General features: G+C 44.9%; 1 protein-coding gene across 2 annotated transcripts in view; it reads right to left on the bottom strand.

Moving 5' to 3' along the window:
* The window catches only part of MYBL2 (MYB proto-oncogene like 2), a 75,671-nt gene that overhangs the window by 7,668 nt on the left and 43,267 nt on the right, over nucleotides 1–24,736 (bottom strand). Inside the window, exons 10-13 of one of the 2 annotated variants that reach the window (XM_073555329.1) lie at nucleotides 8,561–8,660; nucleotides 6,723–6,836; nucleotides 6,498–6,611; nucleotides 968–1,351 (exon numbers count right to left, since the gene is read on the bottom strand). In XM_073555329.1, the coding sequence (XP_073411430.1) occupies nucleotides 968–1,351; nucleotides 6,498–6,611; nucleotides 6,723–6,836; nucleotides 8,561–8,660 (712 nt within the window). The remainder of the gene's footprint in view (nucleotides 1–967; nucleotides 1,352–6,497; nucleotides 6,612–6,722; nucleotides 6,837–8,560; nucleotides 8,661–24,736) is intronic. The other variant, XM_073555330.1, reaches the window with a different exon arrangement.

Raw genomic sequence — 24,736 nt, 5'->3', positions numbered from 1 at the left:
AGAGCGCAGCATAAAAGGGGGGAGCGGAGGAGAGCGCAGAATAAAGGGGGGAGCGGAGGAGAGCGCAGCATAAAAAGGGGGGAGCGGAGGAGAGCGCAGCATAAAAGGCAGGAGCGGAGGAGAGCGCAGCATAAAAGGCGGGAGCGGAGGAGAGCGCAGCATAAAAGGCAGGAGCGGAGGAGAGCGCAGCATAAAAGGCAGGAGCGGAGGAGAGCGCAGCATAAAAGGCGGGAGCGGAGGAGAGCGCAGCATAAAAGGGGGGAGCGGAGGAGAGCGCAGCATAAAAGGGGGGAGCGGAGGAGAGCGCAGCATAAAAGGGGGGAGCGGAGGAGAGCGCAGCATAAAAGGGGGGAGCGGAGGAGAGCGCAGCATAAAAGGGGGGAGCGGAGGAGAGCGCAGCATAAAAGGGGGGAGCGGAGGAGAGCGCAGCATAAAAGGGGGGAGCGGAGGAGAGCGCAGCATAAAAGGGGGGAGCGGAGGAGAGAGCAACATAAAAGGGGGGAGCGGAGGAGAGAGCAACATAAAAGGGGGGAGCGGAGGAGAGAGCAGCATAAAAGGGGGGAGCGGAGGAGAGCAGCAAAAAGGGGGGAGCAGAGGAGAGCAGCATAAAAGGGGGAGCGGAGGAGAGCAGCATAAAAGGGGGGAGCGGAGGAGAGTGCATAAGCTTGCAATAATCAGAGGATTGTGCTATTGCGTACTTTGGTACAGACACTTTACAGAAAACAGGTGAAAAAAAAAGCAGCTGAAAAAAAAAAAGCGCAACATTTACGCTACGTGCTGTTGTAGCCTTAGACGAATGTATGACATAAGGCGCTCAGTAAAGCGCTCTGGCATTGTACCAGACAACGCACTATCCCATCATCGCTTACATGCCTGTTCCATTTCCATAAAAAAAAAAAAAAAAAATTCACAGCTACAAATTCAGAACCATTACCAGATCCTGTGGCATCTGATTTGGGACACTTACCGGTTCTGGAATCCTGAGCGTTTCTGTTCGTGTTGCGGTCTGTTTCTTAGCATTACAAGCAGTAGGCTTATTGGGCTTCATGTCATTTTCTTTACTATTGTTATAGGAGGTATTCAAAATGGTGCCTACATCCACTGGTAAGCTTGGGCAGGAGTCTGTAATTACATGTACTGTTGGCTCTGTTTTGATGAGTATGCCCTTACGAAGAGATGACTCTTGAGTTTTTACCAGCTCTCCGATATCAGTATGTGAGGTTTCTTCAAGGATCAAGGATCCTTTGCTCTGCTTGACCTGGACAAATCCCTGATTTAATAAACTGTTCTCTTTACTGCTACAAGACGACTCATTCAATGACATGGATAAGAAGCTTTCGCAGGTCTGAGGCTGATGGAGAAATAAGAGAATAATTATTCAGAAGACGTCAAGCTACCAACTCAAATGCAATACTCCAACCAAAAACATCATTAGCAGCAAAGTTAGATTTCTGGACAACCCAGAACCAAAGGAAAATGTCAATAGAAACAGTGTCATTAAAGTAGTGGAACATTTATTTTTTTTCCTGTCACAATTCATCGCCTCTCAAAAATTACATTTTCCAAAATGCAAGCCCCAACACACACAAGGAGATAACGGAGAAAAGCACTCATGATTATTAGATGGAGAAAAAAAAGGTTGTACGGTAGCGGTCTGTGGAGCGCTAAGATAAGGGATAATTATAGGGACAGCAATCTGGTTAACAAACCTTTATTAACCCTTCGATCTACACAATGCGTTTCAAAAGCATAACACTATCTTGATCAGGTGGTACCAACAACCCCATTAAACGAGTGGCCTTTTGGCCCCTGTTTGATAATCCACTTAATCACCGGTTTTCACGCTCGTTGTTTATTGCTCTCATTACATACATGATTATTAGAACAGCTTTTTCTGAAATACATCCTATAACTCAGGCCTGGTGCATGATACATGAAGGAATGTATACACATCCGACTGTTAATATACCCATGTTTAGACCTTCACCATCAGGTGCGCATGAGCCGAGCTCAGGGTCTCAGTATTCTAGATTTTTAACCTAACCACAATCACTTAGCTCTTATTTTGCATTTTCTAGTGCAGCACTCTACAACCTTTTTTCCCTCAAAAGCCACATTCAGCTCTTCGCATGGTGGCAAGACCCATTCAGAGCCCTTTAAGGACATTCTAGCACTACACTTCCACAATACTGGCACCCATTGTCACCAAACACACAGACGATGTACAGTCCTCCCTTATAGGCAGTATTCTCATATCTAGGGGTTCCCACCTTGCCCTCACTTGGTGTTGAGGGAATGAAAGAATACCATCATCAACTGGTAGGGTCATCCTTTCTCCAATTTAATATATTACCCCATTTTGCCAGATTATGTGCATCCAGGTCTGCCATTCTCTGCCAGGCTACTTAGAAAAGTCACCACCTGGAGACCTGGTCTTCATAGCAGTTTGCTATACCTTATACTAATACACCAAGATGGGAGACAGCCGTCACACATCAGGGGCCCGCCTGGTTTAGAGGTTGGGAAAGCTGGCAGCTAATGAGTACAGACTCCTGAGCTTGCATATACGATTTAAAAAGGACAAAAAAGCACCCATTTCTCATTGCATGGGATTCAATTTTGATATGGAGAACTGCACCTTTGTATAGCCACATTGCTGAATTAGGGAGCTGGTCACTTTTATACGGAAAAATGATTCCTAGGGTCATTCATTCAAAGTCACTATTAGTAGCTACGCCCTGTGGCTCACTGAGGGAATGGGGGAGGGTGGGTGGAGTCTCAAGCACATTTCCTCCGCTGTCTCCGATGCGGGCTCGGGAACTGAGCCTGCATCTTTCCAGACAGATGATTGCTACGCTATCCATATACCTAATTTGGACGTGTCCATGTGTCTGGGCGCAATGAGTTATCCACAGCTCAACAGTAACTTAGGTATCCAGTTACTACCACTAGCAGCTAACTGACTATATGCGTGGGAATAAGCATGGATGCCTAAGTACTGTAAGGCCCTGTATAGGAGTTAAGCGACATCTAATAAGGAGAGGAGCTCTCCCTGGTGACGATTTAAGGCATAAGCCTTTCTGTGAGGCAGCACTGAAGCAACATTGCAAAGATGGATCAAACTGATCGTGCTGCTGCACGTAGATAAGCGAATCGCATGTGGATGCGTAACCTGTGTCTTAATGAAACAGATGACGAGAAAATTGTCGAAGAACTGCTGATGCAGCCCGACAGAGGGTGGCCAGAGCAAGAGAAACGAATGAAGTAACTGAATCACGTAGAACATCTAATGCTGCACGACAACAAGCAACACACAATGCACGAATTGATACACAAATTACACAAAGACGAGAACAAGACAGAAGACGTGTCCAAAATGCAAGAGCCACTCGACGATGGCAAGTTACATTTGCCGCTAGAGGGCTTCTTAATCAAATTGATGACACGTATTGAAGAGCACTATGCTGGCGAACTAACATTTCAATGTCAGTTCTGCCAATCTGACGAAATGGCGCAGGACAAAACATTCCCTTCCTGCTGCAAGAGAGGGCGCATCCAATTACGTCCCATTCGTACAGATGATCAATTAGTCAAGTTGATGAAAGGAGAGCATCAGCACTCCAATAACTTTGTGGCTAATATGAGGCAATACAACAGCTCTCTTGCTTTGGCATCAATGGGAGCACAAGTAGCGTCACCTCCTGGGCATGGTCCATACGGTTTTCGAATTCATGAACAAATTTACCATAGAACTGCCCCATTGCATCCCGCTGTGGGTAGCACTCCCAAGTATGCCCAGATTGGATAGTGAAGAAACATTAAAGTACAAGAAGTCAAGCAAATAAAGAGTGCCTCCCAGCACTGCTGTCATCTCTTGGAGAGAAAATGAAAGCAATTAACCCACTCGCAAGAGCCTTCACAATGATGAGGGAATTTGAAAGCGAAAGAGAGGATTGCTGAATTAGAAAATCGTGATCCACTTGAAATAATGTCAATTATAAATGACTACAATGATGACCAGAGGCGCTACAATGCACCAAGGTGCAATGAAGTTGCTATAATTTAATCAAAATGCATTGGGTGAACCCCCATTTAATAGGGACATCAGAGTTCACCTGAAAAGTGAAAACCAAACAGTTCAAATCAGCTTTCTTCACAGAAAGTGTGATACAATGACATATCCACTTCTATTCCCATATGGGGACAGTGGATGGACAATAAATTTGACAACTCCAATTGCCCTAAGTGTGCAACATCAAGGAATTGGTGACATTCATCTACCATCCATACCAGTGGATCAAGATAGACAAGAAAAAAAAAAAAAAAAAAAAAATCACCCTGTTGCAGTACTATGCATACAGGCTTGCCATTCGTGACGAGTTCAAACCCCTTTTAAACGCTGGAAAGCTGATGCAACAATTTATCGTTGACAGTTACGTTAAAATTGAATCCGACAGGATCGAATATATAAAACAAAATCAAAACGCAAAAAGCTGGGACACCAGTAATTTTACCATCCAGTTTCATTGGAAGCCCAAGAGCTATGCAGCAAAATTAGCAAGACGCCATGACAATTGTCTGAAAATTCGGAAAGCCAGATCTTTTTATTACGATGACCTGTAACCCAAAGTTTAAAAAAATTACTGAAAACTTAATTTGGTTGCACTAGTATTTAAAATCAAACTCCAAGCCATGCTTATCGAGATGCTGAAAAAGCACATTTTTGGACGTGTAGTTGCCTATGTGCATGTAATAGAATTTCAAAAGCGTGGACTACCACATGCTCTTAATCCTCGAAGAGGAAGATAATCCGAGGGACAAAGAAAGAATTGATCAATTGGGTCTCTTCTGAAATCCCAAATGAGACAGCTAAGGCCTGTTTCACACATCAGTTTTTTGTGTCAGTTAAAATCCGTCAAAATGGCGGAAAGCGGATCCGTTGGTAAATGATGTGAAAGGATGTCACCGGACCGTTTTCTGACGGATCCGATGAATGAAGAATTTTAAAGGAGAGAGAGAACGAGAGAATTTTCTCTGTCCGCCAGAAATGATTTCAGGGTTAAATTTCCGGCTGACTTCATTCCTCCGGGCATGCGCACTATAAAAATGTGGATCCTGCAGCAAAAAAAACGTCGCATGGTCCGTCCAGGCATCTTGGCGGACGAAAAAAAAATTGACGGATCCGCAAAAAAACGGATCCAACGGATGGCCATCCGTCAAGATCCGCTGCTAATGCAAATCAATGGGGAAAAAAATGGATCCGCCCAAAAAAATAGCGGATCTGTTTTTTTGCAAAAACGGCGGATTTTGACTGATGGTCAAAAACAGAAGTGTGAAACAGGTCTAATCCAAAACTGCATGAGGCAGTGATAAAGCACATGATTCATGGCCCATGTGGCGAAGATCAACCTGGTGCTATATGCATGACAGATTGTCAATGTGCAAAAAACATTCCCAAAAGGATTTTAATACAGAGACAAACCCCAATGTTGATGGGATACCCACAGTACCGTTGACGCAATACTGGGAAAAAGAGACGAGGAACGCGAGATATCGACAATAGATGGGTAGTTCCATACAACCCCTATTTATTACTCAAGTACAATTGCCATACCAATGTTGAGATATGTGCTTCAATAAAAAGTGTTAGATAGATTTTTAACAAATTTAAAAAATTTTGTATACAAAAGCGGGAATAACTTCTAGCTGCGGTCTACGGACCAAACATTGGGCATAGGCAGGGCCTTGGGGGCAGATCCCAACTGCGCTTAACCATGTGAAATCGCTTACGCTCAGGAACATTGAGGGATACCTCTACCCGTTCATTTCCTTTAGGAATAAAGCTATGGGATAGCTCTACCCGTGCACTTTCTTCATGGATAGCGCTATTGAATAACTGTACCCGAACAGTATTAAGTACAGAGCTTTTTCATACACAAGGTAGGAGTGTCAGGAGAGGTACACCAGGTATTTATGCTGTTAGCCTGCACATACGCCAGTCTGCTGCGTGGTTACGCCCCATTGCGAGGTCAGTCTGCTGCGTGGTAAACCCCATTGCGTGGTTCATAATCCTCGCGCAATCACTCGTTTCAGTTATCTGTTTCTAACAGGCACGGGTAGACCAGAGCTTCAAATGCTGCCGTTAAGCGGTGAACAACGTAATGAGGAAAAAAAATCCAGAATTATGGCTATTCGGCCATCAGACCTCCACATCATACAAAGCAAAAAAAGAAGAAAAAAAAAAAGCCATCAGTAAGCGCCATCGGCCAAAAAATGACCCCACAAACATTAACGACCAAAAAATGCATGTTTGAACTGTCGTAATCATACCGGCCTGGAGAATCATATTGCCAAGTCATTCTTACCACGTAATGAGAGCCATAAAAGACAAAGGGAGAATATCGCCAGGTCAAGAAAAGGGACAAAACTGTCAGCAACCAATGCTTCAAAAAGGAACTTATTTTCTACAGAAGAAGAGTCCTCATCTGACATTTTACCTGTGCTTGTAGAGAGGCTGCTGAAGGGAGGGACAGTGTAGGAGGTTTGATCTCCTTGTCAACAACATCTAAAGCGAGAGACTTTCGCACTTTCTTGATAGGACTATGAGGATGCTGGAATTACAAAACGGAAACACCTAATATAAGTACAAAAGGAAAGGCAAAGCAATTACGGTACATAGAATTGGTCTGAGTATAATGTGTCAGCACCGGGCCACTACTTACCCCAGGTTTTCTTTTAGAGCGATCATGCTTGGGTTCATCTACAATGACCAGTTCTATGCCAGATTCGCTGAGCAGAACTTCCTTCAGATCCTCCTCAAAGTGAGGTGTAGGAGGCTACAAGTTTAACATATCAGTCACTACTTTAGCTTTCACTTACAGGATTTATCTAAAGTTATAATATATATGTTAAATAAATACCTTCAGACAAATCCTCTAAGACATAAGAGATTATATATTTTGCAAATTCATTAAACTGTTCCAGAAACATGGATCGTGAAAAAAAAAAAACCTACTACTCAAAGAGGCGTGGCTCACAGGATTCTAGGGGCGTGTCTTTAGACTGCTCTGCATAATACAGCATCGCCCCCTTGTAGAGCATAGAAAAATGAGCACTACTTAAAAAGGTTCATATCTATGGTACCAAACGGTAGGATTTACAAAAAACTAAGGAAAAAAAAAACACAACACTTTCATGGTTTTTTGGGTTTTCCTTTTACAGTGTTCATTGCTTAGCAAAAATAACCTGGTAGCATGATTCTCCAAGTCCGTATGATTACAGCAATAATCGATATTGCTTTTGCCTTTTTCCCATTTTAAAGGTAATCAGAACCTTGAAATTAAAGTTTAGCTTAGTTTGTGTTTTTTCTTTTTTTCTTTTGGAGGGGGGGTTGAGACAAACCTCCTTTATCTATGTATGGCGTAGGCTGACCTAACATATGTAGTACATGGGTCACATTAATAAAATAATTTTCATATTAGGTTTCCCAGAGGGACATTGCATGGCTTATAAGCCTACTCACACTTGACATGACACTCTCCAAAACGAGATTCTTTACTCCTTATACCCCCAGTCAGAGGCTTCTCATACAGCAAAATCAGATCTCATGCTTTACACAGAGTAGGGGCAAACACCCCACAACACCATGTCTACAAACTGAGATTGTGGTCTGACTTTTGTTTTAAGTAATATGGCGAGGCTCATTAAAAGTGTTTATACTGACTTTTAGGATTACTGCATCCAATAAGGGTCACTTAAGTGCTCTTCCTCTATGAAGAGGCAATTTGCATAACAAAGTAATATTTGAAAAGCAGCTTGATTTTTTTCTTTGTTGCAAAGGCAACAGATGCTTACACAGCTATTAAAATCAGCCAATGCTGAGGTTTTGGAGCTCTGTGCAAAAAAGAAAAATAAAGTTCTCATCTTGGCAGTGAAAAAAATAATTAACATTTTGGGGTAAAATGGGGGTGCATCTCAAACCGAATGTAGCTTACCAAGGGGATTTCCAGGAGGTAGAGTGGCGGTGACTGTTTGGCTCCCAAGATCTCAACCTGCACATATGCTACATCCAGCGACCATTTTGCAGTAGTCCTCCACAGTGAAAAGGATGGGAAGTGTCGAGACTCCCGACATTTTGTAAAAGTCTGGGTCCCGTCGTAGCCTTGCACCACTGAACACCCCCTCCTCCCAAGTCCAGGGACCACAGAATCACATGACTCCTGCGCTCCCTTCTCCACCACAGACACCCCCTAGTAAGCTACTGTAAAAGCTTACTATAAAACGCACAATCATTTTTATCAAATAAAAAAGGGTTTCAAATTTTCCCCCGCAAAATTTGGGGTACATCTTCTGGTCCAGTGTGTTTTACAAACAGCAAAATTCAGTACTTCTCACTACAGAGAAACATATTTATAGCCAAATAACCTGACAATCACCTTCCTGATAGAAGCCGAAATGCAAGGATTACATGCAGAAAGACAGCCTACAATTACAGTAGACAGGAAAAGATTAGTGATCTCTATATTGCTGGAAACAAGCACACTAAAGTCAGCACACTTACCAATGGCCTCAATGAGCCAAACTTCTCTAAAGCATTCTTGAATGGTGTGGGTGTGTGGGGTGCATTATCCCCCAGAAATTTATGATTTGGTGTTACAAACCTAAAATAAAAGAAAACTTAATTTTTAGCCAACACTTTTTGCAATTCTTTAAAAGATTCAGCCAATTTAATTTTTTGCGCTTTGTTTTCTTTACCAAGAGCCATAACTTATTTTTCCTGTTGGCACACCCATATGAGGGATTGCTGGTCTTTTTTGGCAGGACAAGACGTAATTTTCAATGACACTCCATTTTAACATTCAACTGTTTTTTTTTTTTTGTTTTTTTTTTTGGGGGGGGGGGGGGGGGGGGGTTGGGGGGTGCCAGTCATTTTACCATGTTCATTTGGCAGTAGGAAGGTGAAATGACTTGGCAAATGATTCTCCAGGTCAGTATGATTGTGGTGTTATAAAACTTAGTTGTTTTTTTTTTATAGTGGTAACTACTTCTGGACTTTGTAACAAAAAAAAACAAAAAAAAAAACTGTTGTGCTGCCAGTTTTTGTATTTTGACAGATTAGACCTTACCGGGACATGGCAATACCAAACATGCATATTCTTTATATTTCTTTATCTTAGGATGGGGGAAAAAAAAAGGGATTTTGGTAACCATGGGTGTATGCTGCTGTCACTAGGATGCCGACACTAGGCAAAAAAGGAAAACAGCACCTCCGCAGTTTACACCCGACTGGCACAAAGCTCATCAATTTAAGCTTAGTGTCAGTAGGAGGCGGGCCTGGATCTGATCTCAGATCAGTCTTTTCCTTTTAGGTCACCTGTTGTGTTTTATTAATCTTTTCCCTTTTTCTTTCAGGTTCTTCTTCTACAGGGTTCTCTTTTCTCCCCCCTTTTTCCTCAATCATGTGTGACCGAGAGAGCAGTGTGGTATCACCGACATAGCCCACCCACTCTCGGGCCCACAAGGAAGGACCTGATCCTCTGTCACGGTGCTTCTGGGTGATCCCCGGTGACCAGTCCTAGCCTCCCATCCCTCTCCACGGAGCGGGCTGGGAGCAAGACAGTGGTCACCCGTGGTGACCTTCCTCCTTGTAAGGGGTTGACAGTCTTATGCACCATCCGGAGACATTGCGGGAAGGAGGACCTTTTCTTCCAGTGACCCTCATCTCCAAGGGCTCTTGACGACATTCTCACCGGTGAAGAGGGATTCGGGACTCCCCTTTACAGGTCATGGCAGGTGCAGCAAAGATTCTAATTTGGAATTAAAGGGGGGGGGGGCGTGACTATGTAGCGACGGAGTGAGGACGCGCTTGGCAAGAGCTCCTGCCATCCTGACGACATTCGGCCAGTAGATCCTTACCTCTGCGGCACATTTGCTAGTCCTCGGACCCCTCTGGACTCTGTGGCGCTCCTGGACCCCGGCGGGAGAGCGGCGCTGGATTCCTGGGTGCCTGTGGCTGTGAAGACCGGGGCAGCTGGCAGGGCCTGCACGGAGCGGCGGCTATCTTGGAGGCGCGCGCTCTGCCTGTGTCAGATGCAGCACCGGGTTCCCTCACTGCAGCGCTGACAGACGGTGAGCAGACACCCTGAATTCTTGTGAAGGACAAGCGGTGTGTGCCCTGAAAGATTGGGCCCCGCGTCCCCCTCTTTGCTATATCACCTGGCCTGCCAGCGCCATTACTGTAGGGACTTGGATCCCTCTCTGACTGCTGTCCCTGTGGGGTGCTGAGGGTCTCTCCCCGGGCTATAAGGGCCCTTGTCTGCTGCTCGGAGCTGGACATTGCCTACCTGTGTGACTCTGCAGGTCTGTGCTGCTCCTGGGACCCTGCAGCCACCTGATAATTTTACTCCTTCTATAACCTTGATTCAGGGGGCTCCAGAGTGCACGTCTCTGGTATCCGGCTATGCCCTATTGCTATTAAAATGAGTCGTTCCAAGGGGTCTGGGGCGGCTGAAAAGCTGAAGGAATATGCCAGAATAGACCATGCTGAAGGCTCAAGATCCCTTAAAAATAATCCCTCACAGGCTCAGCGTAAGAACCGTCCCTCTGAGGGTGGGGAGGACAGTGAGCAAGAGGAATTAACCTTTAAGCAGGCGTCTGAACAACTTATGCAGGTTATCTCCTTAACCAGGACTTCTCTGTCTGGGAAGATAGAGGACGTGCACACCGAGGTGGGACGCCTCCAACAAGATATGCAAGCCATGAAGGGCCGCATTACGGAGGTGGAGACGAGGGTATTCCAGGTAGAAGACACCATCACACCCATGGAAGCCAAACTAACGAAAGTGGCAAGCTCTATAAATGCGTGGAGGCAAAAAGCAGATGACCTGGAGAATAGAATGCGTCGGAATAATATCCGAATTATTGGTCTACCGGAGCGCTCGGAAGGACAACACCCGGAGCAATTCCTAGAAGATTGGCTTAAAACCACTTTGGTAGACGAATTCTCCCCAATCTTTGCGGTGGAAAGGGCTCACAGGGTCCCTACTAGGCCTCTTCCTCCTGGAGCCCCACCTAGACCTTTTCTGGCGCATCTCCTCAACTGCAGGGATAGAGACGTGGCTCTGCGTCTGGCGCGGCAAAAGAGTCCTATCAAGTTCAACAATGCCACGATCTCGATTTTCCCAGACTTCTCTATGGAACTCCAGAAACAACGGGCGCAGTTTACGGAGATCAAAAGACATCTACGGGAGAGGAATGTTATGTACTCAATTTACCCGGCCCGGCTCCGGGTGGTCCACGAGGGTTCTACTTTATTTTTTACAGATCCAGCGGAGGCGGCGGAGTGGTTACGGTCTCACAAAGGGTCTGCTGCAAAGTAATCCTAACGTATCTATGGCTAGTTGGTATTTTTCTATTAATCGGCTGATTGGAGCTTTACTCGAAAGCGTCCAAGTTACCAACCATACCGGACACTGGGCTCAGTGATGGTATCCCCTTGTTTGCTTTGTCATGGGAGTACAGGACTCTGCTCCCGCGTTGTTTGTTTATTCACTGTTTTCTTTCCGTAGTGGTTTTTTGTATTTTTTAGGTAGTAATCGCAGTCGACAATTTCAGTCTCTAGGTGATGTCTCTAAATTTTGCCCGGGTAATATTATGCACCATATTCAGCGTAGTAAAACATGGGGTCTGAGTTGATATGACATGGAATGTGAGGGGTATAAAAACTCCTCGAAAAAAGATCAAGGTTTTCTCACTGGTCATACATTATCGCCCTCACTTTGTGGCCTTGGTGGAGACGCACCTGTCTAGGGATACAGCGTGGTGCGTGCAGAAGCCTTGGGTACAATGGTCTGTCCATACATTCCACACCAGCTACTCGAGAGGGGTCTTACTGTTGGTACATACAGATGTCAGATGGGAAGCTAGGGCGCCTCGGAGGGACCCTGAGGGTCATTTTATTTTTGTCCATGCATTAATAAACACCAGGAAATAGTGGCCTTATGTATTTATAATCCCCCCCGGCTCATATATCCATTCTGCAGAAGGCAATGAGTTTTGCCCTTAATTACCCAGACGCTGATGTTATTTGTATGGGAGACTTTAACATGGTCATGAACAACTGCCTTGATAAATTGAGGTTGGATGATGGAGTGACTGGGGGGTCCTCTCCACCGACTACAACCCCATTGTCATTATTAATGGGGGATGGCGGGTGGTTGGATTTGTTGAGGGTGCGTCATCCTGAGTTAAGGGAATATACTTGCCACTCATCCACTAAACGCTCTCTATCACACAGACTACATATTTGGTACTAGTGGTCTGGCAATGTGGGTGGCTGATATAGAGCATGGAAGTAGGGGGATCTCAGACCATAGTCCGGTCATCCTTAAACTCAAATATGGGCAAGTAAACAATGGGATAGCTTGGAAGTTGAATCCTTTCTGGTTAAAACTGATGGGACCTCCTGACAGAAAGATTGATCAGTTGCATTGCTTCATCGCGTCCCACGCGGAACCTCAAGATATTAATTTATTTTGGGATGCCCTTAAGGCATACCTGAGGGGCTGTTTGTCCTCCACGATCTTATATTAAGCGGGTAACCTCAAGAAAGAATGATGAGGTGGAGCAACGACTGAAAGACTCAGAGGCTGAATATATATCTAACCAAACCAGAGTGAACAGGATTGAGTGGTTGGCTGCCCAGAGGTTATATACTCAGCATGTGGACACAATCTAAGCGTAAACTATTCTTCACCCGTCAATCCTATTTCGAATTGGGGAACCAGACGGGCAAATTCTTGGGCTATCTGGTGCCCCAACATAACACCTCCAACACAATATTGCAGATTCGCAGGGCGGATAGTATATTGGTGTCTTCGACCAAGGAGATTCTTGGCTGTTTTCAGGATTACTACAGGTCACTATATGAATCTAAAAGTGACTGACACTTTGGGGTGTTTAGACTATTTGTCAGATGTATCTTTCCCCACATTAGATCCTGAGCAGCGAGCCCTTATGGATGCTGTGTTCACCGCAGAGGAGATAGAAAATGCTATGACAGACATTGCTTCTGGGAAGGCCCCTGGACCTGATGGGTTTCCTACCGAATTATATAGGAAGTACCGGGCTATATTGACGCCACTTTTGGTGAAGGTATTTCGGGGAATTTGGGAAGGGAATTCTACGCCTGAGTCCTTTTATGAGGCTAACATCATAGTGCTTCGGAAGGAGGGGAAGGACCCTTTGGAATGTGGATCCTATCGTCCCATTTCGTTAGTAAATGTGGACTATAAAATTTTCACCAAGATCCTAGCTACCAGACTGAATGCAATTATATTGAACCTTATACATCCTGATCAAACGGGCTTCATGCCTGGTAAAAGTACTTCCATTAACATCAGAAGAGTTCAGTCAATAGTCCAATATAGCTCCCTAATGCCAGACAACAAATGGGCATTGTCATAGTTAGATGCTGCCAAGGCTTTTGACTCTCTTGAATGGCCTTTCCTCTCTGCATGTTTGCAAAGGTATGGCTTTGGCAATAAATTTATAACATGGATCAAAATATTATATATGAAACCCAAGGCCCGTATTATAGTAAATAACTCTATATATGAGTCTTTCTTATTACATAGGGGAACCCGTCAGGGTTGCCCTCTTTCCCCGGCCCTCTTCGCCCTTGAGATTGAGGCACTAGCAATACGTATAAGGTCCTCCCCTAACATCCAAGGTATAGATATAGCAGATCGGGTGGATACCATAGGCCTATATGCCGATGACATGGTGATTTTTTTTTTTTTAATTCGTTTATTAAACCATAAACAATACAAACATACACACACACTTATATATGATAAGCATTGCATAAAGCACATACACTTTCCACAGTATTGATGTAAAACAAAATGCATATGTCAGTTTACACATGGAATAAAATGTAGTGTCAGGTAAACCATGCAAGCTTTTATATTACTATTCGATCAATGAAGTCTTTTTTACTTTCTAAACCAAACTATAACTACCAGTTCGCAGCCTAGTTCTACATAATCGCTAATTATGTGATGTCTCCCTCCTACAAGGTAAGATGAGAGGAATTCCACATCTCCCAGATCTTTTCGAATTTGCCCGGGCACCCTCTATTTCGATACAGCGTACGCTCATATGAAATGACCGCATTCACCAACTCAATCCAAGTCCTGAGGGAGGGACATGAGCTCCCCATCAAACGCAGTGCCAGAACTTTTTGCGCCATAAATAACGTTTCCCGTAAAAAAATCCCGATATAATGACCCCAAGATTCATCATCCCAAACAGGCAAACCAGCGGCTCAAGGGGAACAGCAGCTTGTACCAGGAAAGTTAATAATGACGTCACCTCCTTCCAATATTGTGCAATAGGGCATTGCCAAATCATGTGTATAAAGTCTGCATCCAATGAGTGACATCTCAAGCATTCTGATGATTGGAATCTGCCCATCCTGAATAGTCGGGTCGGGGTCAGATATGATTGATTTATAATATATAATTGTGTCATTCTGTTATTGATAGACGGAGACACCCCGATCGGAGATTCCAGAATTTCTCCCCCATTCCTCTCCTTGTGCATCGGGGATGAGCCTCTCCCACTTCCCTTTAACTGAGTTTATGGCGGATTCCGCCCCTACCGATAGCATATATGTGCACAAAGTGGAGATGAGACCCTGGGGACCTTTCGATTTAAGGATGCCTATCAAGGGCAGAGATGATATAGCTTTGTTTACCCCCATATTTCTCATATGTGATTGAAAGGCCGACCTCAATTGTAGATAACGGAAAAGTTGGGATCTTGGGACGTTACATTTGACTGTAACTGTTCAAAAGATACCAAGGTTCCATGATCGTGCAAATCGCTTACCGAGGAAACATTGTGCTGAGTCCAGAACTCGGCAGATGGGTGTTCAAGCAATGCCGGAAAATAACCATTATTCCACAGGGGCATTTCAGCCACTATGTCTCCAAATCCAATTACTCTTTTAATCTGCCTCCACACTGATCGTGCCAGGCGAAGCAGAGGCAGCAAACGGGGGACATTTATTTTTTCCAATTCTAAGAAGTCCAGTGGACAGTTAACTCGTGCGGCATGGAGCAAGTGGCTTTCAGAGTTAGGGAGGTGATCCACTTGCATATGGCTTTGGCCGTCCAGAAAGATAATATAGAAAAAAGTCTGGTAACGCTGCCCCACCTTCGTTTTTTGGTATTTGCAGAGTGGACAGCCTGAGTTTGGGCCTAGCTTTTCCCCATATGAAGGATGTAATTTGAGTGTTCAAATTTGCAAAGAGGGATCGGGGTAATACCACGGCACTGTGCTGAAGAGAGTAGCTGAGCTTAGGGAGCAGTATCATTTTGATTAAATACGTCCTGCTACAGAAAGCGGGAGTTTACTTCAAATTAGAAGTTTAGCTTTAACCATTTCCAACAATGGGTATATGTTGAGCTGCAAATCCAACAAACTGCTTTGAAATATGTGAACACCTAGATATTTGAAACTGGGTACAATAGGTAATGAGGAGAGGGCCTCCAGTCGTGGCATAGGGGCATGGGAGAGGGGCATCAGGGCAGACTTTTCCCAATTTATATATAAGCCGGAATATTTACTGAATTTATTCATAGTGGCTATTACCCGTGCCAATGTGTCCTCCGCGCTACCCATAAAAATCACCATGTCATCAGCGTATAAGCCTATGGTGTCTACCCGACCCGCTATTTCTATACCTTCAATATTAGGGGAAGATCTTATACGAATAGTCAATGCCTCGATCGCCAGGGCAAAAAGGGCTGGAGAAAGGGGACAACCCTGACGGGTTCCCCTATGTAATGAAAAGGACTCAGATATAGAAGTATTTACAATGACACGAGCCTTAGGTTTCATATATAATGTACTAACCCATTTTAGAAACCTGTCGCCAAGCCCATATTTCTGTAAACATGCACATAGGAAGGGCCACTCAAGGGAGTCGAAAGCCTTGGTCGCATCCAGCGATGCCAATGCCCATTGATTATCTGGTACCAGGGAGCTATATTGGACCACCGACTGGACTCGTCTAATATTAATAGAAGTGCTTTTACCAGGCATGAAGCCAGTTTGATCAAGATGTATAAGTTCTAATATAATCGAATTCAACCTGGTAGCCAAAATTTTCGTAAAACTCTTATAGTCCACATTCACTAATGATATGGGGCGATAAGATCCACAGTCTAATGGGTCCTTCCCCTCTTTAAGTACTATTATGTTAGCTTCATAGAAGGACTCTGGCATAGACCCTCCCTCCCAAATCCCTTGGAACACCATTAACAGTGGCGCTAATATCTCCTGGTATTTCCTCTATAATTCAATGGGAAACCCATCAGGTCCAGGGGCCTTCCCAGACGCCATGCCCGTTATGGCATTCTCTATCTCCTCCAGAGTAAATTTAGCATCCATAAAGGTCCGCTGGGAAGGGCTTAGACTGGAAAATGTGATATCCGACAGGTATTCCAAACACCCCTGACTATCAACATCACTTCTAGAGTTGTACAGTGATCTATAATAGTTATGGAAGCAGCTCAGTATCTCTTCAGTTGAAGACACAAGAGTACCATCTAAGCTACGGATCTGTAATATTGTGTTAGTAGTGTTGTGCTGACGTACCAAATAGGCCAAGAATTTACTTGCCTGGTTCCCCAGCTCAAAATAAGATTGATGGGCAAAAAATAATTTACGTTTGGACCTGGTGTCTATGTGTTGAGTATATAATCTTTGAGCAGCCAGCCACTCCACCCTGTTGCCACTAGTCTGATCAGATATGTAGGTGGCCTCCGAGTCTCTCAATCGCTGCTCCACCTCATCATCCTCCCTCGATGTCACCCGTTTTATGTAAGAGATCGTAGAGGATAAGCAGCCCCTCAAGTATGCCTTAAGGGCATCCCAAAATAAAAGTTAACATTCCGGGGTTCAGGGTGGGATGAAATGAAGCAATGTAATTGATCGATCGTTCTATATCGGGAGATTCTATCAACTTCAGCCAAAAGGGGTTTAATTTCCATGCCGTCTTGTTGCTGACTGGTCCGTATTTAAGTTTAAGAACAACAGGGCTATGATCTGAAATCCCCCTAATGCCATGTTCTATACATCTACCCACATTATTAGACCACTGGATCCACATATGTAATCTATACGTGACAAGGAGCGCTTGGTGGATGAATGGCAAGTATATTTCCTCTTCTCGGGATGTCGCGTTTTCCATAGATCCAGCCATCCACTGCCCTCCATGAACTGTGATAGTTGGGATATAACCTGTGGGAGAGATTCCCCCTCCCCTTCATCACTCAATCTCAGCCTGTCAAGATGATTATTCATGACCTGGTTGAAATCCCCCATGCATATGACATCTGCGTCTGGATAGTTCAGGGCGAAACCCATCGCCTTCTGGAGAATAGACATATTGGCTGGAGGGGGATTGTAAATACATAGAACAACATTGTCTGGAATTAATAAGTGCATGCACAAATACAAAATGTCCCTCAGGATCCCTTTGGGCCTCCCATCTAACGTCCTTATGTATCAATAGCGAGACCCCCCTTGAATAACTGGTATGAAATGAGTGGATACCCACGGTTTCTGCACACACCGAGCAGTATCCCTGGTCAGGTGCGTCTCCACCAAGGCCACAATGTGCGGACGGCATTGCCTGATCTGCGAGAATATCTTGATTTTCTTTCGGAGGGTCTTAATGCCCCTCACATTCCAGGTCACACATTATTTCAGACCCCATTTTTTGTCTATCTGAATATGGTGTATGCTAGTACCCGAGCAGAGATTGGAAGCATCACACAAAAGACAGGGTTGCCACTGACTGCGACTACTACCTAAAAAACGATTAAAACAGACTATTAAAAGGAAAAAAACAAAACATTAGTCTAGTAATATAGGAGTAGAGTCCCACGCCCCTATTGAAAAAAGAATAAGCGGATACCATCACTGAACTCAGTGTCCGGTATTGTTGTTGAACTGGATACCCGCCGAGGAAGCCCCAACTGGGCCTCTAATTGAAGGATTCAAATTGGCAGTGAGTACATTAGGATTCCTTTGCAGGGGATCCATCCCCCATGGGACCGCAGCCAGTCGCTTCCGCTGGATCTGTAAAAAACAGATGAGCCCCCGTGTACAACCCGGAGCCGGGCAGATCATGGAATACACGATGTTCCTCTCACTGAGCCGCCTCTTAATTTCGATGAATTGTGCCCGCTGCTTCTGAAGTTCCATGGAAAAATCCGGGAAAATGGAAATCACAGCATTATCAAATTTGATGGGGCTTTTTTGCCGTGCGAGACGCAGAATGGTGTCTGTCTTTACAGTTGAAGAGACGTGCCATGAAGGGTCTAGGTGGGGCTCCTGGAGGAAGGGGTTTTGTAGGGACCCTATGCGCTCTTTCGACGGCGAATACTGGAGAAAATTCATCCCCCAGAGAGGCCTTAAGCCAGCCTTCCAGAAATTGCTCAGGATGTTGACCCTCTGAACGCTCCGGAAGTCCAATGACACAGATGTTATTTCGACGCATCCTGCTCTCCAGATCGTCCGCTTTTTGCTTCCAGGCATTCATAGAGCCTACCACTTTTGTCAACTTGACCTCCATAGGTGCGATGGGGTCTTCTACCTGTGATACTCTCGTCTCCACTTCAGTAATGCGTCCCCACATAGCTTGCATGTCCTGTCGGAGTCGCCCCACCTCAGTGTAAACGTCTTCTATCTTCTCCGTCAGAGAAGTTCTAGTTAAGGAGATGGCTTGCATTAGCTGTTCAGACGCATGTTTGAGGGTCAGTTCTTCCTGCTCATTCTCCTCCTCGCCCCCAGGGGGACGGCTTTTTCACTGAGCTTGTGAAGGGTTATTTTTGGGAACCCGTACACCTTCAGAGGGGTCGGGTCTGGCATATTCTTTTAATTTTTCTGCTGCTGTTGATCCTTTAGATCGACTGAATCAGTGACAGTGCAGCGCAACAGAACAACCAGAGGTGCAGGCTCTGGGGACTTTCCCCCAATTATATGCACAGCAGGACTTGTAAAAAGAGATATCCCTCAGAAGCAGCTCCTACGTAGGGTGAGTCACATGAATCAGGAAGGGCAGTGTCTGGTGCTGCAGCAGCAAAGTTTGTCACAGCCAGGGGGGGGATAGAGATCACAGCCCCCGCAGAGACAGCAGTAGTGGGGGGGTACAGAAGTCCCCACAGAAGTGGCGCCAGCGGCACAGTGAATCTATTAATGAAAGGGAGGAACGCAGGGCCCAATTTTTCAGGGCACTCCCCACGAGTCCCTTATGTCCTCAGGATGTGAGTCACGGTCCGGTAGCACTGTGGCAATGGAAGCTGGACACCGCAGCTCTTACTGATAGAGCGCGCGTCTTAAGATGGCTGCCGCCTCGTGCAGGCCCTGCCGACCGCTCCGGCCCCCCCGGCTTTCAGCTCACCAGAGCTACCTCACGTCTCCCAGCGGGGTCCCCGGCATCCAGATGTCACGAATGCTGACAGGTGTGTTGCAACTATGAGGCCACAGAGGCAGGATGGAAGCAGGATTTTCATGAGCTCTGTGTGCTTCCTTCTTACTCGGCTACATAGCCACGCCCCCCATGGTGATATTCTTGAAAGATGTGGAAGAAACTTTGCCACAGGTGATATCCCTTATAGATAGATTCAGGAAATATTCAGGTTTACATATAAATTGGGAAAAGTCTGCCCTGTTACCCCTTTCCCATGCCCCAGCTGGTGGCTCTCTCCTCGCTGTCTACTGTATCTAGTTTTAAATATTTGGGCATCCACATATCTCACAATAGTATGCTTGATCTACAACTTAATGTCCACCCATTGCTGGAACTAGTTAAAGTTAAATTTGCATCCTGGAGTAGGCTCCCATTATCTGTGGCTGGATGCATTAACCTGATTAACCCCTTCATGACCAAGCCTATTTTGACCTTAATGACCAGGCCATTTTTTGCAATTCTGACCAGTGTCCCTTTATGAGGTAATAACTCAGGAACGCTTCAATGGATCCTAGCGATTCTGAGATTGTTTTTTCGTGACATATTGGGCTTCATGTTAGTGGTAAATTTAGGTTGATAATTTTTGCGTTTATTTGTCAAAAAATCAGAAATTTGGTGAAAATTTAGAAAATTTTGCAATTTTCAAATTTTGAATTTTTATTCTGTTAAACCAGAGAGTTATGTGACACAAAATAGTTAATAAATAACATTTCCCATATGTCTACTTTACATCAGCACAATTTTGGAAACAAAATATTTTTTTGTTAGGAAGTTATAAGGGTTAAAAGTTGACCAGCGATTTCTCATTTTTACAATAAAATTTACAAAACCATTTTTTTAGGGACCACCTCACATTTGAAGTCACTTTGAGGGGTCTATATGGCAGAAAATACCCAAAAGTTACACCATTCTAAAAACTGCACCCCTCAAGCTACTCAAAACTACATTCAAGAAGATTATTAACCCTTCAGGTGTTTCACAGGAACTAAAGCAATGTGGAAAGAAAAAATGGACATTTTAATTTTTCCAACAAAAATTTTCTTTTAGCATCAATTTTTTCATTTTCACATGGGAAACAGGATAAAATGGATGCTAAAATTTGTTGGGCAATTTCTCCGGAGTACAACGATACCTCATATGTAGTCATAAACCACTGTTTGGGTGCATGGCACGGCTCAGAAGGGAAGGAGCCCCTTTTGACTTTTTGAATGGAAAATATGCTGGAATATTTAGCGGTTGCCATGTCGTGTTTGGAGAGCCCCTGTGTGCATAAACATTGGAGCTCCTCCACAAGTGACCCCATTTTGGAAACTAGACCCCCCAAGGAACTTATCTAGATGCATAGTGATCACTTTGAACCCCCAGGTACTTCACAAATTGATCTGTAAAAAAAACAAAACACTTTTTTTTCACAAAAATTTTCTTTTAGCCTCAGTTTTTTCATTTTCACATGGGCAACAGGATAAAATGGATCCTAAAATTTGTTGAGCAATTTCTCCTGAGTGCACAGATACCTCATATGTGGTCATAAACCACTGTTTGGGTGCACGGCATGGCCCGGAAGGCAAGGTGCACCATTTGACTTTTTGAATGGAAAATTAGCTCCAATCGTTATCGGACACCATGTCGCATTTGGAGAGCCCCTGTGCACCTAAACATTGGAGCTCCCCCACAAGTGACCCCATTTTGGAAACTAGACCCCCTAAGGAACTTATCTAGATGTGTAGGGAGCACTTTGAACCCCCAAGTGCTTCACAAAAGTTTATAACACAGAGCAGTGAAAATAAAAAATAATTTTTTTTCCTCAAAAATGATTTTTAGCACACTATTTTTAATTTTCACAAGGCTAACAGGAGAAATTGGACCACAAATCTTGTTGTCCAGTTTGTCCTGAGTACGCTGGTACCCCATATGTGGGGGGGAACCACTGTTTGGGCACACGGCAGGGCTCAGAAGGGAAGGAGCGCCATTTGACTTTTTAAAATGCAAAATTACTTCCAATCGTTAGCGGACACCATGTTGTGTTTGGAGAGCCACTGTGTGCCTAAACATTGGAGCTCCCCCACAAATGACCCCATTTTGGAAACTAGACCCCCTAAGGAACTTATCTAGATGTGTAGTGAGCACCTTGAACCCTCAAGTGCTTCACAAAAGTTTATGACGCAGAGCCGTGAAAATAAAAAAAAAAATTTTTCCCCTCAAAAAATTATTTTTTAGTGCGCAATTTTTTATTTTCACAAGGGTACCAGGATAAATTAGACCCCAAAATTTGTTGTCCAGTTTGTCCTGAGTACGCTGGTACCCCACATGTGGGGGGGAACCACTGTTTGGGCACACGTTGGGGCTCGGAAGGGAAGTAGTGACATTTTGAAATGCTGACTTTGATGGAATGGTCTGCGGGTGTCATGTTACATTTGCAGAGCCCCTGATGTACCTAAACTGTGGAACCCCCCCACAAGTGACCCAATTTTGGAGACTAGACCCCCCAAGGAACTTATCTAGATGTGTGGTGAGCACCTTGAACCCCCAAGCGCTTCACAGAAGTTTATAACGCAGAGCCGTGAAAATAAAAAATATTTTTTTTTCCACAAAAAAAAAAATGATTTTTAGCCAGCAATTTTTTTTTCACAGGGGTAGCAGGATAAATTGGCCCCAAAAGTTGTTGTCCAGTTTGTTCTGAGTACGCTGATACCTCATATGTGGGTGGGGACCACTGTTTGGGTACACGTCAGGGCTCGGAAGGGAAGTAGTGACATTATGAAATGCTGACTTTGATGGAATGGTCTGCGGGCATCATGTTACATTTGCAGAACCCCTGATGTACCTAAACTGTGGAACCCCCCACAAGTGACCCCATTTTGGAAACTAGACCCCCCAAGGAACTTATCTAGATGTGTGGTGAGCACCTTGAACCCCCAAGTGCTTCACAGAAGTTTATAACGCAGAGCCGTGAAAATAAAAAATTTTTTTTTTTCCTCAAAAAAAATGATTTTTAGCTAGCAATTTTTTTTTTCACAAGGGTAGCAGGATAAATTGGACCCCAAAAGTTGTTGTCCAGTTTGTCCTGAGTACGCTGATACCCCATATGTGGGGGATGACCACTGTTTGGGTACACGTCGGGGCTCGGAAGGGAAGTAGTGACATTATGAAATGCTGACTTTGATGGAATGGTCTGCGGGCATCATGTTACATTTGCAGAACCCCTGATGTACCTAAACTGTGGAACCCCCCCACAAGTGACCCCATTTTGGAAACTAGACCCCCTAAGGAACTTATCTAGATGCCTGGTGAGCACTTTGGACCCCCAAGTGCTTCACAGAAGTTTATAACGCAGAGACGTGAAAATTATAAAAAAAATTTTTTCCACAAAAATATTTTTTTAGCCCCCAAATTTTTATTTTCCCAAGGGTACCAGGAGAAATTAGACCCCCAAAGTTGTTGTGCAATTTTTCCTGAGTACGCTGATACCCCATATGTTGGGGTAAACCACTGTTTGGGCACACGTCGGGGCTTGGAAGGGAGGAAGCACCGTTTAACTTTTTGAACGCAAAATTGGCTGGAATCAATGGTTGTACCATGTCGCGTTTGGTGACCCCCTGATGTGCCTAAACAGTGGAAACCCCTCAATTCTAACTCCAGCCCTAACCCCAACACACCCCTAACCACAGCCCTAACCCCAACACATCCCTAACCCTAATTCCAACCCTAACCATAACCCTAACCCCAACAGACCCCGAACCCTAATCCCAACAGTAGCCATAACCCTAACCACAAGCCTAACCCTAATTCCAGCCCTAACCCTAATTCCAACCCTAACCCTAATTCCAACCCTAACCCTCTTTCCAACCCTAACCCTCTTTCCAACCCTAACCCCCTTTCCAACCCTAACCCTCTTTCCAACCCTAACCCTCTTTCCAACCCTAACCCTCTTTCCAACCCTAACCCTCTTTCCAATCCTAACCCTAACCCTCTTTCCAACCCTAACCCTCTTTTCAACCCTAACCCTCTTTTCAACCCTAACCCTCTTTTCAACCCTAACCCTCTTTTCAACCCTAACCCTCTTTTCAACCCTAACCCTAACCCTCTTTTCAACCCTAACCCTAACCCTCTTTTCAACCCTAACCCTAACCCTCTTTTCAACCCTAACCCTAACCCTCTTTTCAACCCTAACCCTAACCCTAATGGAAAAAAAAAAAAAAAAAATATCATCTTTATTTTATTAGTTCTGCCTACCTATGGGGGTGATAATCGGGGGGTTTATTTACTTTTTCTTTCATTTTGATCACTGTGAGAGTGATCAAAATGAAAGAATGGAATCTGCAGCCGGCAGATTCGGGCGGGCGCACTGCGCATGCGCCCGCCATTTTCAAAGATGGCGGCGCCTATCATCCGGACCCGAGGGACACCGGGAGGGACGGGGGGACACCGGAGGTACCGGGGGGGTGAGGGGGGGATCGGAGGCTGGCGGGGAGCAGAGGGAATGGGAGGGGGGCAGATGATGACAGCGGCGGCAGATCGCCGCTGTCATTCAGTTGCGGGGGGGCGATCGCCGGTGGGGGGGGGGGGGGGTGGAATCGGTGTCTCCAGCCATGTCCGATGCTACAGCAGCATCGGACATGGCTGGATTGTAATATTTCATCAATTTTCATTGATGAAATATTACTATCGCTCTGATTGGCTGTTTCACTTTTAACAGCCAATCAGAGCGATCGTAGCCACGTGGGGGCGAAGGCACACCCCCTGTGGTGAATTACAAAGCCCCCTGTATCTGCGGGTCGGGTGACCTTTCAGTGACCCCGGTCACCCGACCCGCAGGGGGGCTTTGAAGTCATGACGCCACATAGGCGTCACTGGTCAGATTTGAACCAGGTTTCATGACGCCTATGTGGCGTCATTGGTCGTGAAGGGGTTAAAATGATATTACTCCCTAAGTTTAGCTACTCCCTTCAGCACAGTGCAGTAGCGGTGGCCAGGTCCTTTTTTGTAAATCTCAATTCCCTGGTCACGTCCTTTATATGGGGGAAAACTAGGCCCAAACTTAAATTGTCCACTTTACAAAGACCAAAGAAGGGAGGTGGGGCGGCGTTGCCAGATTTTTTCCTATACTACTTAGCTGGGCAGGCTAAAGCTTTAAGTAAATGGATGTCGGGTAATTGCCTCCCCAATTCTGAAAGTCACTTACTTCACGCT

Source organism: Dendrobates tinctorius, unplaced genomic scaffold (genome assembly GCF_039654945.1).
Source record: "Dendrobates tinctorius isolate UK_male_01 unplaced genomic scaffold, ASM3965494v1 ptg000223l, whole genome shotgun sequence".
Lineage (NCBI taxonomy): Eukaryota > Metazoa > Chordata > Amphibia > Anura > Dendrobatidae > Dendrobates > Dendrobates tinctorius.
Note: the sequence above shows the minus strand (reverse complement) of the source record. Positions and strands in the feature narration are given on the sequence as shown.